This window comes from Aphidius gifuensis, linkage group LG1 (assembly GCF_014905175.1).
Source record: "Aphidius gifuensis isolate YNYX2018 linkage group LG1, ASM1490517v1, whole genome shotgun sequence".
Taxonomy (NCBI): domain Eukaryota; kingdom Metazoa; phylum Arthropoda; class Insecta; order Hymenoptera; family Braconidae; genus Aphidius; species Aphidius gifuensis.
The window spans coordinates 15,933,511-15,953,060 of record NC_057788.1 but is presented as its reverse complement, the minus strand read 5'-3'; the positions used below and the strand labels follow the sequence as shown (position 1 = coordinate 15,953,060).

The 19,550-nt window shown below is 28.1% G+C and overlaps 2 protein-coding genes across 5 annotated transcripts; one reads left to right on the top strand and one right to left on the bottom strand.

Annotated features, from left to right (window-relative positions):
• The first annotated feature begins 25 nt into the window (after nucleotides 1-25).
• On the top strand, nucleotides 26-19,136 carry LOC122849847 (ITG-like peptide). Its single transcript, XM_044148691.1, has 5 exons — nucleotides 26-485; nucleotides 708-945; nucleotides 1,141-1,279; nucleotides 1,387-1,539; nucleotides 17,050-19,136. Exons 2-5 carry the CDS (start codon nucleotides 763-765, stop codon nucleotides 17,286-17,288), a joined length of 714 nt encoding a protein of 237 aa, XP_044004626.1. The 5' UTR covers nucleotides 26-485; nucleotides 708-762; the 3' UTR covers nucleotides 17,289-19,136.
• Nucleotides 5,137-6,269, bottom strand: LOC122849914. 4 transcript variants are annotated; one of them, XR_006373608.1, is made up of 4 exons: nucleotides 6,065-6,269; nucleotides 5,834-5,983; nucleotides 5,694-5,753; nucleotides 5,137-5,581 (listed from the first exon to the last, which is right to left on the bottom strand). XR_006373608.1 is itself a non-coding variant. In XM_044148833.1 (3 exons), the coding sequence occupies exons 1-3, from the start codon at nucleotides 5,960-5,962 to the stop codon at nucleotides 5,353-5,355; spliced, it is 462 nt and encodes a 153-aa protein (XP_044004768.1). In that variant the 5' UTR covers nucleotides 5,963-6,052; the 3' UTR covers nucleotides 5,137-5,352. The 4 variants fall into 4 exon arrangements, 1 of the variants encoding a protein (XP_044004768.1); XR_006373607.1 differs by having other exon boundaries at nucleotides 5,137-5,753; nucleotides 6,070-6,265; XR_006373606.1 differs by having other exon boundaries at nucleotides 5,137-5,753; nucleotides 6,065-6,263.
• Nucleotides 19,137-19,550: the final 414 nt, after the last annotated feature.

Sequence of the window (19,550 nt, the reverse complement as noted above, 5' to 3'; positions counted from 1 at the left end):
TTTATTTCATATATTATTTATATTTAAATAAATTATAAAATAAAAACAAGGCCAATTTGAATAAAGTTATTATCGATTGCTATGAAGAGCATCAAAATTATTAACTTTTTTTTTTAAATTAAGAAAATTAAAACATACATAATGAATAAAAGTCGAAAAGACTAATTTGAATAATAATAATAATAATAATAATAATAATAATAATATACTGATAGAAGGAGAAAGAGGAAGAGAGAGAGAGAAATTGAAAATTGTTAAAGGGTAGAAAAATATATACACGCATGCGTCAAAGAATGTTCACCCACGCTGATTGGCAATAGAAATGTTCAATTGTTGGAAATAGAAAGGTAGCGTAGCTCAGTACCATACAGTTGTGCTTGCAAGCATCTTGAAAACTTAGCTAACTTATTACTTTCTTAATCGACGAATAATTTGTAATTAAATAAAAAAAATATTCGGACACAAATCTTTGAAATTCAAATACAGTAAGTTATCTTCCTTTTTTTTGTAAATAATAAACTTATCTTAAAGTTTTCAAACTTTTAGAATTTCATGATAAAAAATTTGAATTACAAAAAATGCTCAATTTTTATGGTTGAAAAAAAAAGAATAAAAATTAAGTAATTAGATATAGATATAAGAAAAAAAAGAATTTACGTACTATTACGTATTAAAATAAAATATGAAATGAATTTTCTTTTATTCAGGATTGTCTGATAGATAAAGAAAAGAATAACAAGAAAGTATAAAAAAAAAATAAAAATGAAGACTGATAAGACACATGGGAGCACAGCATTCTACACCATCGTGGTTTTGATGAGCATTTTCGAGATTCAAGGAGGTGTTTATGCTTGGGGAGGTCTTTTTAATCGTTTTAGTCCAGAAATGCTGTCAAATTTGGGATATGGTGGTCATGGAAACGCTTACAGGCCCTCATACCTTGAAGTACTTATAACAAGTGTTATTTATTTATTTTTTTTGACTAAAATTATTTGTTTTTACCTAAACTCATTTCACATAATGATTTTTTTTACTTTACTTATATTTGTTTGTTTTTATTTATACTTATTTCATGTAACGATTAGTGTATTTTTTTAACAACTATATGTTATCATTGTAAATAATGTGATATTGATTCAGCGACCACTTACCGGAAATTATGCCAATAACTTTGGTGAAGGACTTGAAATTTCAAATGCTGATGAGCCATGCAGTGGAAAAAGATGTATTGCCAATGAACATTGTTGTCCAGGTCAAGTTTGTATCGACGTTGATGGAGGTTTGTTTTTTTATTATTCTTCATGTCATTTTTTCATTAATCATTTAATATAATAGTTAACAAAGTGTCTTATTTTATATAATTTTTTATTACGCTTATTTTTCCAGCTTCAACAGGAACTTGTTTCTTTGCTTATGGATTGAAACAAGGAGAACTTTGTCGACGAGACAATGATTGTGAAACTGGACTGATGTGTGCTGATGTTGTTGGAGCAGACACAAGGTCTTGTCAACCACCCGTTACCTCCAATAAACAATATAGTAAGTCAACAATTTATTTTTTTTTTTTTTATTATTATATATAGGAAAGTCTATATCTACTTTTATATAAGTAACAAATGGTTTTTGTTGATCCATCGTTTTTAAATTTTTACCGATATCGAAAACAAGTTGAATCTTAAAGAGTGACACAATATATTTTTGCATTTATAATAAACAGTTTTCTTTCGAAAAATATAATTTAAGGTTGATTCTTGATAATTGAATTTTGATTGAATTTAATTTTTTTTTTATTTCGGCTCATTTTTCAAATGAAGTAATTATGTACACTGGCAATTTTTTTGAATTTTTCCTCCTTTGGACTTTTCGAGATAACAAGTGTCAAGGTTTACAACTTTTATACACAGGGATAAGTGACATATGTTCAATAGAAAAGTAACTTGTGAAATATAAAAATTTAAAATATTAAGTATATTTACATTCAATTTCGTGATACTCCGAGTAGTAAAAAAAAAATTATTGCAACATATAATAATATTAACTTAAAAATATAAAAGCAACACACTTTTTTTTTAATTTCCCTGGTGAAAATGATTTCTCAGATTTTCTTCGATTTTTCTTCGATTTTCCCCGATTTTTAAAAATCGGAGTAATTCCGGAAGAATCGGAGAAAATGCGGACGAAAATCGGAAAAAATTGGAACAAGTCGGAGATAATCAGAAAAAATGATTTTTTGTTTTACTCCGATTTTTCTGCGAAATTTTTATTCAACAATATGCGGAGAAAATCAGAGTAAATCGGAGAAATTCGTAGAAATTTGGAGAAATATCGGAGGGAAACGGAAGAATATCGGAGAAAATTGGAGAAAAGTATAAGAAAATTGGAGAAATCATTTTCAACAGGGTTGTTTTTCAAGATCTTTAAAATCATTTGTCGATAAACTTCAGAACCATAGATGCAAACATAATGAAGTCTTTAAGAAAAAATAATTATTGTCAATATATAATAGATAATGTGCAGATCAAGCTTGATCACGTCAGATCTGCAGGTTTGATCTGAGCGCAAATCAAGTTTAACCTGTACCAAGACCTAATTAATTAAAAAACACGATATATATGATATGATATATATATCGTGTTTTTTGCAATTTTCAAAAATTAATATCTCAGCGGGGCTACAATTAATTTGCTTGAGAGTTTAAAATTAAGTTAATATAATAAAATTAAAAGTATTTAAACAAAAAATTATGTAATTATGAGGAGTCTGAATAATCGATTTTTTACCTGGGTTACCTGTGGACGGGCGACCAAAAAACTGCTTGAGGGTATGTGCAACATGTTCTAGGTCCCAAGGACTACCTTTTGACAAGTTCTTTTCGTATACGGTTGAGTCTAGTTTTTTTGCTATCAGCTTACCGTCTAAAAACTCTAAGTTAAATGTACGTACAAGTATGTACCAAATATTGTATTGCATTCAGTGCAATATTTATATTGTTTTTTTCATCCATACTTCTAGTTTGTTAACTAAATATGTAAAAATTCCTTTTATTTTTCCTAATTGTTTTTTGTGAAAAAGTAAAAATTTAACTTCTAATTATTTTGACACATTTATAAATATGTATAATTATTAAACAATATTTTTAAAGTTTTTAATTATGGTTAATGTAAATTTTAAACATGTTCTGCATTAATTAATAACAGTATAATAATAATAGTATGACGGGCACACAGATTTACACACATGTAGACAAGATGGCTACTTAGAGTTTTGCGCAGTAGATTTTATTTTCGTCCGAGGATTGGACATACCTGTATATTTCTACCATGCCGTTCAAGCCATGTCTACTAGGCTTGAACAAGCCACGTTTTTTTGGACAAAATTAGCCTTAAACAAGTCTGTTTTACATATAGGACGATTTCGTCAGGGCACTCACTGAGTTTAATTTTTGTCTAGCACGATAATTCCGCTTACGCTCAGCAGTTTGTCAACTGTACAGGTGACAATTTTTTTTTTTATCAAAATTATTTTAAAGCCTCTGTTCCTGTTATTTTAAACGGTAATTCCGCATATATTCGGCTCCAGGTGATAATACTTCTATTTCATCAAAATTATTTTGAAGTTGGTTTTTTTCTTGGTGTCTAGCACGGTAATTTCGCTGACGCTCAGCATTTGACAAAGATACAGGTGAATTTTTTGTATTTCATCAAAAAATTTTTCAGGCTTATGTTGTTTTCGTTTCGCACAATAATTCCGCATATATTCAGCTGCAGCTGATAATTCTTTTACAAGGAGAGAAATCCGCAGCAAATATTACTGTAGTGGTATCGTAAAAATCTCAGCTGACGTCATATTAAAGCGACTAATTCCCACTTATTATAATGATTATTATTATATTTCATCTTAATTTTTTACTGTAGTCTACCGGAATTTTTGGAAGTCTTGAGTTAATGGTATACTTTACGCCAGAAATTACTGTAGTGTACAGCAGGTTTTCCCGCCAAATGACACGAATATTTATTGGAAATCAAGTGTGTTCCTAACCTCTTCTAAAAAAGTTTATTGTTTTTATTTTATTCATGAATCTAAATAAAAATGCGGTGAAACACATGAAAATTGTGAAATGGTTTATTTTTTAAAAATTAATAAACACGTTACATTTTTATTTTGATGTTTAAACAATAAGGTTTTATTTAATTTTTTGTATTGTTTTTTTGTTTTGATTAAAATTACTGTAGTCTAATAGGAAATTCTAGTCAATCCTGTTGGCCTCCCCACTCAACTTCTCAATTTCCAGTAGACCACAGTAAAATTTGTTTGATACTCTACAGCATTGTTTGCTACGGATTTCTCTCCGTGTAGACGGATAAAATAATCAATCGGACAACAATAATTCATAAATTAACGTTAATTAGTTATTCAACTTACTATGAAAGTTCTTTCAATGAGACCCAGGTAGGAAGTGACGACGGGCACAAGCCTGGGTCAAGCCTGATTACCCGGCTCTTGGGCCTGTGTCAAGCCTGAGACACAAGCCTGTGTCAAGTCTGAAATGTTCACGATGTATTTGCTGGTGTCGGACTAGTGTATGAGGCTTGACACCGGTTGTAAAACAAATTATAAAAAAATATAAATAAACAATTATTATTAATTTATTAATTTGACATTATTATTTTTTACGCGATACAATTTGAATTAACGATGATTGTACGAACAAAAATAAGTGATGTTCATTTTATATGAATCAATATATTCAAGAGTCAATACACAGTCCTTGTAAAAGCCTGGCACTATAGTCAAAACCAAGGTCTGTAGATTAATAAGACGGCTGGGATCAGGTCGTCGCACAAGCACCAAACATGGCCGACTTTTAGGCGCGCATTATTTAAACCATCTTTATAGCTTACATCTGGTCTATAACAGAAACAGTATATAACAAGAAGTTAACACTTAATTTTTTTCAATTAATAATTAATTAAATATTCTGAAAAATTGACAAAGTTAGCAGACAGTTTAATATAAATAGTTATAAAAAAGTGAAACAAAAGTTACTCGAAAAATATAATTTTTTCTTTTTTAATATAAAAATAAAATAATCAAATACAATTTTTTATCTGACAACAAAATGAATTTTTTTGGCTTCAGTAGGCTTTTGCCTGTCGCATACTATGAATAAGTAAATAAAATAACTCAATTAAAAGGTTTTTTAAAAATGGACAATTTTTCGAATACATTAAGAAGCTTGTTAAACTTGTTTTTAATTTTTTCTCGTTGTCTTTCTGAGTGTATCCTTTTTTCTTATTCAACTCGTAATTCACAGTCTAAACTAATATTTATTTTCTTTAAGCTTTCTACTTCCTAGTTTAAACTCGAAATTTCATGGTGATAAAGACGATGTTGATTTTGAAGCATGAAATTAAATTTAATAACTCCTTTATTATATTTTTTCATTATTTCTGCTTGTAATTCATCAGCAAGAATTGATAAAAAACTGTTGAAAGTATCAGGATAAATATTATGAGTAAAAATTGATACTAAATGATCCTCATCTAAGTTTACTAGTGGCAATTCAATCTGCTGCTCATCACTTGGTAAAGATTTGGTATTATTAGACTTTGGTAACTTGAATAAACTCTTTTTGTTGTCAGTGGTATATTCATCTATAATTACATCAAGCAATGGTCTGGAAAAAGATTTACCTAAGTTTATTGTTGACAACTGCTTTAGTGATTCAAATGAAGTCCAACTAACATCATGTACTAAAAAAAAATAACTATTAATATTTTTTTATCAAGACAACTTTAATATAAGTTAAAATTCAATGGTTATTCTTACTCACGTTACTTTTATTTTGGTGGATTTTACTCAAATAATCTATCAAAACATCACCAAACAAAGTTGGTACTGCATTTGGTTTTAATTTTTTTTGAGCCATCCTGACGATGTTGTTCATATTGAGATTCATCATAATGGATTTTCATAAATATATCTGTGAATATCAATATTTTTTAACTAGTAAACTAATAATTTTGATCAGAAAAAAGAAAATTATGTGAAGAAATAAACTTACATCACATAACCTTGAGCTTGGTTTTATTTGACTCACACCAGTACCAGTAGATCATTTTCGACGACGATCTGAATCTCTGGGGAAAGCAACCGATCGCACAACATTGACGTACAATATTTATTCAATAAATAAATGATTAAATTTTCAATTGGAAATTTTTTTGACATGCCATACACTGATTGTTTACATTATGTGGTAAACATTAGTAGTGGGGAATAGCACCAAACATGGCTGACCGCGCATGCGCACTGAGTCATGAGACGACCTGATCCCAGCCGTCTATTAATCTACAGACCTTGGTCAAAACCTAATAATTGTTATTTAAAATTTCTATTCACAATTTATAGATCTAACTAATATCATTTTTTTTTTTTAAATTGAATATATGCCTAAGTCAAGTCCCGCGTCATGCTTGGTAAAACGGTGAGGCCGAGGAAAACAAAAAAAACAGGCTTGACACTGGCTTAGACTATTGAGGCTTGTGTGAGACGGGGAAAAACAACGGGGACAGCCTTTTGTCAAGCCTGTGTTAACAAGGCTCGTGTGAGGCCGGGGAAAACAATGGGCACAAGCTTGACACAAGCTTGGATTGTTAAGGAGGTTATGCACAAATTCATTGCGGGTGTTGCGGGGCGCTTCTGACGTCACAGACAAAACAGAAATCGGGCTACACTGTAAAAAAATAAAGTGGAAAGCGCCTGCGCCCCGTATACAATATATGGGATTGCGGGTATGTGTTTGTGTTTGAACATGCCATACGTTGCCACATCTAATTTTTGTAAAGTTTATAATTAATTTCTCATTAATTGACCGATCAACATATGAAAATTTTTCGCGCAATTAATAAAACTCTGTTTCTAGTATATGTGTGATTTTTTTCAAGACTTTTTCATCATTTTTTCTATCCGAAAAAAATGGTTGAAATCTCCATAAGAGCCAATGTTAAATATTATTTTCAATAATTAATTACAAAAAATTTAGCCGATCAACATAAGAAAATAATTATACCGTTGTATTCAGAATGAAAAGATCTACTTGTGTACAAAATTTCAGAACATTCTCATTATATTTAAAAAAAAAAGAGTAATTTCTGCATAACCTCCTTAAGGCCTGTGTGAAGCTGGTCAAAAAGTCTTGTGTCAAGCCTGTGTTAACAAGGCTCGTGTGAGGCCGTGGAAAACAATAGGCACAAGCTTGTGTCAAGCCTGTGCTCCCAAGTCTTGATAAACGACTCTCGCACATGTTTTCTTAAATTAATTCTATATTTTTTCAAAAAAAAAAATAATTTGTCTCGAATTGAAAAAAAATATTTTTTCAAAATAAGACATTTTTTCTCAAACTGATTATGTTTTTTTTCAACTTAAGACAAAAAAGTTCCAAGAAAAAATTTGCTAAACTGTAGCAAGTTTTTTTCTCAGTGTAATTTGAATTATTTTCTTCGGCATATACGTTTGAAAAAAAGATAATGTGAAAATAAAAAAAAAAATTTTTAGTAACGGACTCGTTCTATTGAAAATTGAAAATTTTCAAAACTCCGGCGAAAGCCCGTGTCGTTCCTCGTGATTATTCCAAATTCATTTCAGTTTTTTTTTTATTAATAATTTTAAATTATATGATTAAATATTTTTTGTTTTTTTCGCGCTGTTTTTCACCTGTCAAATTATGTACATAAATCAAAATACAGATGAAAAAAATTTGAGGTTATACCACTTGTAATTAATGATTTTATTAGATCCGTTCAAAAAAAAAAATCAATACAAATATAAAAAAAATAAATCGTTCAATTTACTTTTTTTTTAACTAAACAAATCTTTTTTAGAACCATTTTGTTTATTACTTTTATTTATAAAAATTCGTCCATGGTAGTTTTTTTTTGTTCTTTTCAATAACATGATAATTTAAATAACTATTTTATCGATCAAGCAAATTATAACCACAGCAAAGAAAGTTTTACACATGCGCTTTAAACTCTTTTTTGAAGAAAAAATGTTTAAAATAAAAATCGGTAATTTTTTATATTTTGGATAACTTTTGAACAAATTAACATAAAAAAGTTTTTTTGAGCTCAAAAAATTCGATATTAAATTCCTGAGAGCCACCCTGTCTTGATAAAAATCGCTAAAATCATTCCTTCGTTACTATTTTTCAACTGTAACATAAAGGATGATAGTGATTGTTATAAACAATTGCTGATGTCTAATTAACAAATGATCAGAGCAAATTTTATCAGGAGAGGGTGGCTCTCGGTATCAAAAAGACAATTAATTTGAGCCATAAAAAAAGCTTGTAAGTTAAAATTTTAAAAAGTTATGCAAAATATAAAAAAACAGCAATTTTGTTTTTTTGTTTATTAACAATCTTCTAACGACATTAGAAACAATTTTCAACTCGATTATTATAAATTCTGTCATTCCTAATATCCTGGCAAAAAATCACATCCATGATTTGTTCTTAGTTTTCTTATTATTTGGCTTTGAAAATTATTCGGTGATCGTTTTTTGTTAATAATAAATTAACTTACAATTGAAATTACTTCTTGTAAGTTACCAGTTTTAGTATTTTCATAGACGAATTATTTGGTCCTAATACGATTCTTCTAACTTTATTACTTTGCAAGATATGATCATTTTTTAAAAAACGCGAGTGAATTCAATACTTTAGGCTTCGCCTACGTAAAAAAATGTAAATTTGACATTTAAAAAAATGTCAATTTATTTTACACATAAAATTAATACTTAAAAAAATGTTAAATTTTGAATTTGACATTTTTCAAATGTTAAAAATTAGTTGAGAGATGACCGCTAGGTCTTGCATGCTGCATTAATTATTTTCCCTCGCTTCTACCAGTGAACGACGCCAAATAAAACTTTGTGTTACAGAAATAAGTTTAATACATATTATGTAGGGGTGTGCGAATAATTCGATTCGTATTCGATACGAATTATTCGAATTTTCGAATAGTCGAATAGCTACGAATAATTCGACTATTCGCCATTATACGAATATTCGAAAATTCGAATAATTCGAATAATGACGAATAGTCGAATAGTAACGAATAATTCGACTATTCGACTATTCGACTCTATGTTTTTAATTTTTTGAATAAAAATGATTTAATGCATTTAAAAATTGTTCCAAATGGAAGATAATAATTATTGTAAGAATATTGAACCCAAACATGAGATAATTTTTTTATTTATATTATTTTAATGAATTTATTAGGTATGTAAAATTAGCACATACATTGTAGCACAATCAAACTGGACTATATCAAAAATTACGTGCGAATTATGTGTTATTCATGTGCGAATAAATCATTAGAAAAAATTTTTTTATTTTCATTTTTTATAACAAATTCAATTTTGTTATTATTGAAAAGACCTAGGTTTAACTTTTTTAATAATATCCTTATTTTCATGAAATTAAATTTTGTGTTATGTTCAAATAAGTAAACTTATAAATATCTAAGAAATAACACCGAAATAAAAAATAAATGAAAAAAATTCTTCTTTGTGCACATAGTATCAATAAGATATTTAAAATTTAACATGAAGTATTACAGTTTTAAAATAATATTAAATATCTTATTGATACTATAATGCACAAGAATTTCATTTTTTGTTATGGAATATTTATAAGTTACTTATTTGAACATAACAAAATTAATTCATGAAATAAGATATATTAAATTAAATACTTCAAAATACAATGATAAAAATAAATTTTCTAATGATGACCTACATTATAACATAATTCTTACATGTGATATAATCAATTTATTGGCTACTGAACACCATACTAATAAATTCATTAAAATATCTCATGTTTGAGTTCAATATACAATAATTATTCCATTTGGAACACAAATGCATTAAATCATATTCGAAAATTAAAAACATAGAGTCGAATAGTCGAATAGTCGAATTATTCGTTACTATTCGACTATTCGTCATTATTCGAATTATTCGAATTTTCGAATATTCGTATAATGGCGAATAGTCGAATTATTCGTAGCTATTCGACTATTCGAAAATTCGAATAATTCGATTCGATTTTTGAATCGAATAGTACTATTCGATTCGATTCGATTCGATTCGAAGACTATTCGCACACCCCTAATATTATGCGAATAAATAATTCTTCAGTTCATCTTTTTTTTTGTTTTATCGAGATCATATCCATTCGGAATAAATAATTATTTATTTTTTATTATCAATATGTCATACCTAACCTATGATTTTACTCCTTTGTGTCAATTTTTTTTTTATATTATATATATCCATTTTATTACAAATAAATTTATTTTGTGAATATTAATATTATTATTAATAGTTTGTGTGATTGTTTGTAATTTCATAATTAAGAAAAGATTGAAATAAATAATTTAAAACAAAATCATATTCATATGCATATCTTCTTCAAAACAATTTACGTTTTTTTAAATTTCAAATTTTTAACATTTTTTTGGATGATTTTTTGATTTTGACATCCAAAAAATGTTAAATTTTACATTTTTTTTTGTATTGTGTATGATTGAAATAATTCATTTATTAGCTCTACATCTGAAGTTAAAAACGAGTATTTTTAATTTTTTTTTTTTCAATAATTTTTTATCATTATTCTGAGTGGTTTCTAAACTATAAAACAAACGAAATAAACATGGAAAAAGTGTAAGTGGGCCTAGAAGAGATGGTATTGAAACCGTACTTGGTTTCAGAAAGTATCGACAAAAAAAAACTTTTGAGTCGTGTCGTGGTATCGGTATTTAGGAAAAAAATCCAGGTACCAAATAATTTTTTTTTCGATCACTAATACAACATATCACATGTAACTTCCTACTCTCAGTCAAAAATCTAAGGTATCATCGGATAGAACAAGCAGGACCCATGACAGCAAAACTCAACGATTGACCAAGAAATAAATAAATTAAAGTAATGTACATGAGACAGCATACATGTGTATGTTTACGTATGTGTATTCAATGAATACTGTTCATGTACTACATATCGTGCATTTATCAGAAAAAGTATGAGGAAAATATGTGAATAAATGTCGTGTACCAATAAATTTAAGTAATCATTTTTCTTTAAAAATAATTTATGTTGTAATTTTATATTCTTCAAATTTTGAGTAAATTTTTAAATCCATTTTGGTAAATGAAACTGTACAACGTCAACGGGTATAAAAAAAAGATAGTCATGTGAGTATTCTTTCGCAAAGAATAAAGGCTGGAACGGGTAAAATGAATTTCATTAACATATCGGATCCTTATGTCGTTATTAAAAAAAAAAAAATTCAATTCATACATTCATCCTCAGCTGACATGGTTTGTTTGTGTTTACAATAATTATTGTAACGTAAAATAAAAAGAAAACCGGAATTTAAAAATGACGAAAAACTTTAGTTGATGAATATACTATGCACGTCCATTTGGTCTTGGTTGCAGCTTATGGATGATTTTTGGTGACGTATAGATATTTTAGAGATTTTCTATAGAAAAAAAGAACAACGATCTAATTGTTTAAACCTATCATTGAAACTCATCACATGACACTTCTTTTTGAACATGAAACAAACGTCAAATCATGACAAAAAGGTGTACTAAATCAAGGGGACGTTCCGAAAATCACTCGGAAACCCGGAAGTTCAGGATGGTGATCATAAAAAATTTTTGATATTTTGTTGTGGTAGACATGATTTTTTGTTTATGTATTTTTATAGCCACAAATCAATAAATTATTATTGTTTAATTATTAATAATAATTATAAAAATACTTTTCACAACCGTAATAAGTAACAAAAGCAAAAGGCATATATTGCAATATGGCTGTTTTTGTTGTTTACAATATCTACAGTAACCTCTAGTTACTTTTAAGTTTATTTTATCACTATATTTTTCGTCTACTGCGCCGCTTCCGGGTTTCCGAGTGATTTTTGGAACGTCCCCCAAGAGTTGTTAATATCAATATACATATTTATATATATATATATATCTTTTGTAATCAGCCAGATCATTCTTGTTATTTGTCTATATATTATAGATAAAAACAAAACAAATAACAAGAATTATCTGGCTGATTATAAAAGAGTAACGAAATATCGTTCAAAGTCAATAAATAAACCACCCATTTATAAAAAACCATCGACTTTAAGAAACCAAGTACCATTGATTACATCTTTTTTTATGGAGAATATGTTGGTAAATAAAATCCTGTCAAGCAATCAAACGCCAAACTAAAACAAAAGTGAAAAAATAAAGAAAAACGTTCTGCTGCAATGAAGCTTATAAAATCAAAAGCTGTTATTGCTGTAAAATTTGTCGAGAAAAAAGGAATAAGAAAAGCTAAAAAAATCAGGATTGCCTTGGGGTAAATAATTTTCCGTCATTTCTTCGTTTTTGACCCATTTTCGGAGAAATTTTCTCAAGTATTCATCAATGGCGGAGAAATTAATCTGTTGAAAATATTATTACAAAAATTTCTCCGGTAATACATCGTTGGCGGAGTAATGACAGAAAAATACCGGAGAAATGTTTTCATGTGAGTGAAAAAAAAAACCAAATACAGTTTTTCATCAATTTACTTTTTTTTTAACTAAACAAATTTTTTTTAGAACCATTTTGTTTATTACTTTTATTTATAAAAATTTGTCCATGGTAGTTTTTTTTTTGTTCTTTTCAATAACATGATAATTTAAATAACTATTTTATCGATCAAGCAAATTATAACCACAGCAAAGAAAGTTTTACGCATGCGCTTTAAACTCTTTTTTGAAGAAAAAATGTTTAAAATAAAAATCGGTAATTGTTTATATTTTGGATAACTTTTGAACAAATTAACATAAAAAAGTTTTATTGAGCTCAAAAAATTTGATATTAAATTCCTGAGAGCCACCCTGTCTTGATAAAAATCGCTAAAATCACTCCTTCGTTACTATTTTTCAACTGTAACATAAAGGATGATAGTGATTGTTATAAACAATTGCTGATATCTAATTAACAAATGATCAGAGCAAATTTTATCAAGAGAGGGTGGCTCTCGGTCCCAGGTAGGAAGTGACGACGGGCACAAGCCTGGGACAAGCCTGATTACCCGGCTCTCGGGCCTGTGTCGGGCCTGAGACACAAGCCTGTGTCAAGTCTGGAATGTTCACGATGTATTTGCTGGTGTCGGACTAGTGTATGAGGCTTGACACAGGCTTGTGTTCCCAGGCTCGACACAGTCTTGTGTTCCCAGGCTTGACACCGGCTTGCAAAAAAAATTATAAAAAAATATAAATAAACAATTGTTATTAATTTATTTAATTTGACATTATTATTTTTTACGCGATACAATTTGAATTAACGATGATTATATGAACGAAAATAAACGGCGTAACGGAGGATCGATCCTAGGTCTCTCACGTCGAGAACTCCAATGCTCTATCAAGTCGACCACGGGGGATTCATGAAAGAGTCAGTCAAAATTTTTTATATGAATGAATTTATTCGAGAGTCAATACACAGCCCTGGCGGAAATGGTGAGAGCTAATCCAGAAGAAAACGATATCGCTTTTGTCGCCAAAGCCAGAGCAAAACCAGAGCAAAGCCAGAGATAATAAATACAGAATATTAACGATATCAAACGTTAACTTGGGCTTTATATAGATATATTATTTAAATTCAATTATTATTTAACTTATTTTTCGCAATAATATTGATGTAAAGAGATAAATATAAGTAGAACAAGTGATGTAAAAGTTGACAGATTTTGACGTTTTGAGGTTGACTTAAATCGACTAAACACAAAAATCCCTAGCGTGGAGCAATAGTAAATCCAGACCTTTTCCAGAGTAAAGCCAGACTTGTAAAAAAAACATTTATTTATAAAAATAAAACTAACTATTAATAAACAATATTAAATTAATAAATTTTAATGACTTTAAGAGACTTTTTTATTGTTAAAATTAATTTTTCGCTTAAAAAAAAAAAAAAAGCACAATCAATCTCTGGCAATACAAAAGCCAGAGTAAAACCAGACAAAAGCCAGAGCAAAGCCAGACTTGTAATAAAGACATTTATTTATAACAATAGCACTAACTATTGATAAACAATAATAAATTAATAAATTTTAATGACTTTTAGACTTTTTTATTATGAAAATTAATTTTTCGCTTAAAAAAAAAAAAAAAAAACACATCAATCTCTGGCAATACAAAACCCAGAGGAAAGCCAGAGTAAAGCCAGAGTAAAGCCAGAGTAAAACCAGACAAAAGCCAGAGTAAAGCCAGACTTGTAAAAAAGACATTTATTTATAACAATATCACTAATTATTAATAAACAATAATAAATTAATGAGTTTTAATGACTTTTAGAGACTTTTTTATCATTAAAATTAATTTTTAGCGTGAAAAAAAAAAAAATAACACATCAAGTCTCGCTTAACTCTGGCTTTGCTCTGGCTTTTTGTCTGGTTTTACTCTGGCTTTACTCTGGCTTTCCTCTGGCTTTTGTATTGCCAGAGATTGATGTGTTTTTTTTTTTTTTTTTAAGCGAAAAATTAATTTTAATAATAAAAAAGTCTCTAAAAGTCATTAAAATTCATCAATTTATTATTGTTTATTAATAATTAGTGATATTGTTATAAATAAATGTTTTTTTTACAAGTCTGGCTTTACTCTGGAAAAGGTCTGGATTTAGTATTGCTTCACGCTAGGGATTTTTGTGTTTAGCCGATTCAAGTCAACCTCAAAATGTCAAAATCTGTCAACTTTTACATTACTTGTTCTACTTATATTTATCTCTTTACATCAATATTATTGCCAAAAATAGGTTAAATAATAATTGAATTTAAATAATATATCTATATAAAGCCCAAATTAACGTTTGATATCGTTAATATTCTGTATTTATTATCTCTGGCTTTGCTCTGGTTTTGCTCTGGCTTTGGCGACAAAAGCGATCACGCCAGTTCTGCCAGGGAGTCCTTGTAAAGCCTGGCACGATAGTCAAAACCTAATAATTTTTATTTAAAATGTCTATTTACAATTTATAGATCTAATTAATTTATTTTTTTTTTTAAATTGAATATATGCACAAGTCAAGTCCCGTGTGAGGCTTAGTAAAAAGGGCTTGACACAAGGCCTGTGTGAGGCCGGTTGAAAACAACGGGGACAGTCTTGTGTCAAGCCTGTGTTAACAAGGCTCGTGTGAGGCCGGGGAAAACAATGGGCACAAGCTTGTGTCAAGCCTGTGCTCCCAAGGCTTGATACACGACCCTCGCACAAGCCTGGCACAGTTGTTCAAGCCTGAGAACTCCTACCTGGGGTATCGAAAAGACAATTGTTTTGAGCCATAAACAAAGCTTGTAAGTTAAAATTTTAAAGAGTTATGCAAAATATAAAAAAACAGCAATTTTGTTTTTTTGTTTATTAACAATCTTCTAACGACATTAAAAACAATTTTTAACTCGATTATTATAAATTCAGTCATTCCTAATATCCTGGCAAAAAATCGCATCCATGATTTGTTCTTAGTTTTCTTATTATTTGACTTTGAAAATTATATGGTGATCGTTATTTGTTATCAATAAATTAACTAACAATTGAAATTACTTTAAGTAAGTTCCCGGTTTTAGTATTTTCATAGACGAATAATTTAGTCCTAATACGATCCTTCTAACTTTATTACTTTACAAGATATGATCATTTTAAAAAAAACGTGTATGAATTCAATACTATAGGCTTCGCCTACGTAATAAAATATTTACCAATTCATATCATTTATCAAGAGACTCGGTAGAGTCTCGCCTCAATTTTTAAAAAGCGAGACTCTTTACCGGGTATAAGTATTTTAAGTCAGTGGTCCGTGACGTCGTCGTTTTTAATTTATCAAATGGCGTTCTAATTATTTGTTAAAAAAAAAAAATAAAAATAGTTTCATTATGTATATCGATGCCTCTCTTTCCAATAAGCCTACTCTCGATTTTTTCCAACAAATAATAAAAAAGATATAAGAGTCTGTAAAAGCCAGGTATTAAATCTTACTAAAAAATAAATTTTCAAGCTGAAATGTCTAATTTCTTCGGATACGTTGCGCATACCCCGCGCCTATCCCTACTCCTGAATTTTTTTTATATATGTGTGTATGCACATATTTATCATTGATGGTATAGCAGAATTTGTTTCTTTTTCCTTTTATTCAAAGCGTACATATATAGTATATATGTATACACGTTTAAATTTTTATATTCCAGAAAATTAGTATTCGATTATTATTTTCTATTTATTATGGTATTCACGGTCAATTTAAAGTAGACGAATTACAAATATAATTTATTATTAATTTAAACAAAATAAGTGAAATAAAAACAAAACATAAATTTACAATTAATGTCGCCAAAAAGCCTCAATTTTTAAATACCTGTCTATTCATCATACCTTTAATAATCAAAAGACGTAAAATATCCAAAAGAATGTCAAAATTTTGAAGTATAAAGTTGAATAATTTGCTGGATAAAAAAAAATTTTTTAAAAAATTAGGCGCTATTTCGATACATGATATAATAATAATAAAATAAATAATAAAAACTGCAGCGCCTAATTTTTAAAAAAATTTTTTTTTATCCAGCAAATTATTCAACTTTATACTTCAAAATTTTGACATTCTTTTGGATATTTTACGTCTTTTGATTATTAAAGGTATGATGAATAGACAGGTATTTAAAAATTGAGGCTTTTTGGCGACATTAATTGTAAATTTATGTTTTGTTTTTATCTATATTTAGATTTGAATATAGCAGTGACGAATGATTGGGTCATATTTTGGTCATGTGACAACTTGTCACGAATTTTCAGTCTGTCATGAGTCATGACAGTAAAATTTCCAGTCTTACGCGTCACAAAATAGCTTATGGCCCTATAGAATCGACTCTCGATTGTTGGTAGTCGGCCATTGTAATATTATGACTGTATAGTTCTTAAAAAACAATTCGTTTTATAACTTACAGGTGAAGAATGCACCATGTCTGGAGAGTGTGACATAACAAGAGGTCTTTGCTGTCAAATCCAACGACGTCATCGTCAAACAACTAGAAAAGTGTGTTCGTATTTTAAAGATCCACTTGTTTGTATTGGACCTGTTGCAATTGATCAAGTTAAAAATATTGTTCAGTATACATCTGGTGAAAAACGAATAACTAATCAAGGCATTAATCGACTTTTATTGAAACGTGGTCTTTTCATTTAGATACCACATATACACGCCATTTAATTCAATATAAATTTAAATATGATATTGAAAAAAAATGATTACTATGGCCGATAAAAATCAAATTTTAATTAAATAAATATTTGGATTATTTTTAAGTAGAAAAGTGTAGTCTAAAATATCTGGCCAGATAATTCAACTTTTTAACATATCAGAAAAACATATCAAAAAATGGAAACTATCAGATTCCATTTTTGTCTACTTTTAATTGTTTAAAAAAATAAATAATGACTTCTTTGAATAATCATAAAGAGTTTTTAAACTTTATGAAATAATAATAATGTATATACGTGCAAAAAAAATGTACTCTATCATGAATTTACTATGATTATTCATCTAAGTGAACAATTCTGACTTCATGATGAATTGAGGATGACCTCATGGTGAATTTAATAAGGATGAATTTATTCCAAATAATATAAAAAATAAATTATAACATTATTTAAAATAACATATCAATAATAATGTTTTAATAATTTTTTTATTATTCTAAATAAATTCATCCTGAATTCACCATGACGTCATTATCAAGTCATCATGACGTGAAGATTGGTCAATTAGATGAATAATCATGGTGGATTCAGGATGAAATCTATCATGACTTTATGATGGAGTATTTTTTTTTTACGTGGGTTCTAATTGAGCATTTAGAATTCTTATTTTTTTCTCCAATATTACGACTGAATAATACATATCATATCATTATATTTAAAAAATATATTTAATTTAAGTTAAACTATACATAAGTGCATATTTTTGACTGCAGCACAAAATTTAGGCATTTATCAGAAAAAAATAAAATTTATTTCGTTGAAACATTGAAATATTATATTCTGTTAGTTTTAATAAATTATATTTTATCAATTATTCATTTATTAATATATCTGAACAATATAAAGTTTTAGAAAATAATCGTACATGGTTATTAATAAATGTACAAAAAACAAAAAAATATATATATATATATATCTGGACAAATAAATCTAAAAAAAAGTTGACAATGTCTTATTATATCTAACATATAAACGGAGTATTCCATGCCAATGAGATCAATGATTTTTCTCTTCTTTCCCTATAACAGTGAACTTATAAAAAAACGATTTTTCAATCATGATCTTTGTTAATTCGTTTGTAAAAAAAGGAAGGTACTTCGAATTCCAGAAAAAGCAAAAGGGAATTCACGAATATTTTCGATGAGTTAAAAAAATTATTTGTCACGTTGGCATGGAGTCTCACGTATATATTGAATGTACCTGAATAATCATTGATTACGTTTATGATAATGGATCAATAAGTTATACTTTCACTCAAAAACCTATATGCTTCAAAATGTCAACTTCTATGTTTTTTTCTTCACTTCAAACATAGCCAAAGTAAATTCTTTATGTTACTTGCAAAGTTCTGAACATCTATATGTCTATTTAAAAAATAAAAAAATTCTTAACAATGTTTAAATAATAACTGTTATAATTAATTTTTTTTGTTCTGATCGCGATTCAGTGGTAATTATCTTAAGGTACTCAAAATTCGTTATTCGATAAAAAACAACTACATCAGATAATAAAGCTGCTTAATAATTTGAAGATAGTTTCGACAAAAACGTATTCTTGATAAAAAACTGTATCAATATTTATAGCAAGATCATAAGAATATAGCTTAAATATTTCGAAGAAAGAAATATGATGTGGAATATTTTATTTTGTTTATGTGAGTAAGCTTAGCTGTAATTATAGCCAACCAATCATAATCTACATTATTTTACCATGGTACCAGATTAAATAAATAAAATACATGTCATTTTATTTTTAAAAATCAAAAATGTCCAAGGACAAGCAGTAGCTAAAGAAAAAATGGAGCTTAGGAATTAACGTTGCCAAAAAAATTATAGTTCAACCAACATTAATTCTTTAGCTACTGCTTTCCCTTGGACATTTTTATTTTAAAAAAATAAAATTATAACTCGCGAGGAACGGATCAACTAGTCCAACAAATAACTTTGACCGAAGAAGTTCAAACCTCCAATCTGATGAACAGCAATTATCGTTTACATTACAAGAGGCTGTCGAAGATGAAGACCAACTTTTTGGCTTCGAGTATGCAGTTGCAAATGTAAGTTAAATATATAAGTAATGTATAATAATAATAATAATATAATAATAATATAAGTAATGTATAATAATATAAGTTATGTATATTTATTGTTTTTTAAATAAAATTAAAAAACTATACTGATATATAATT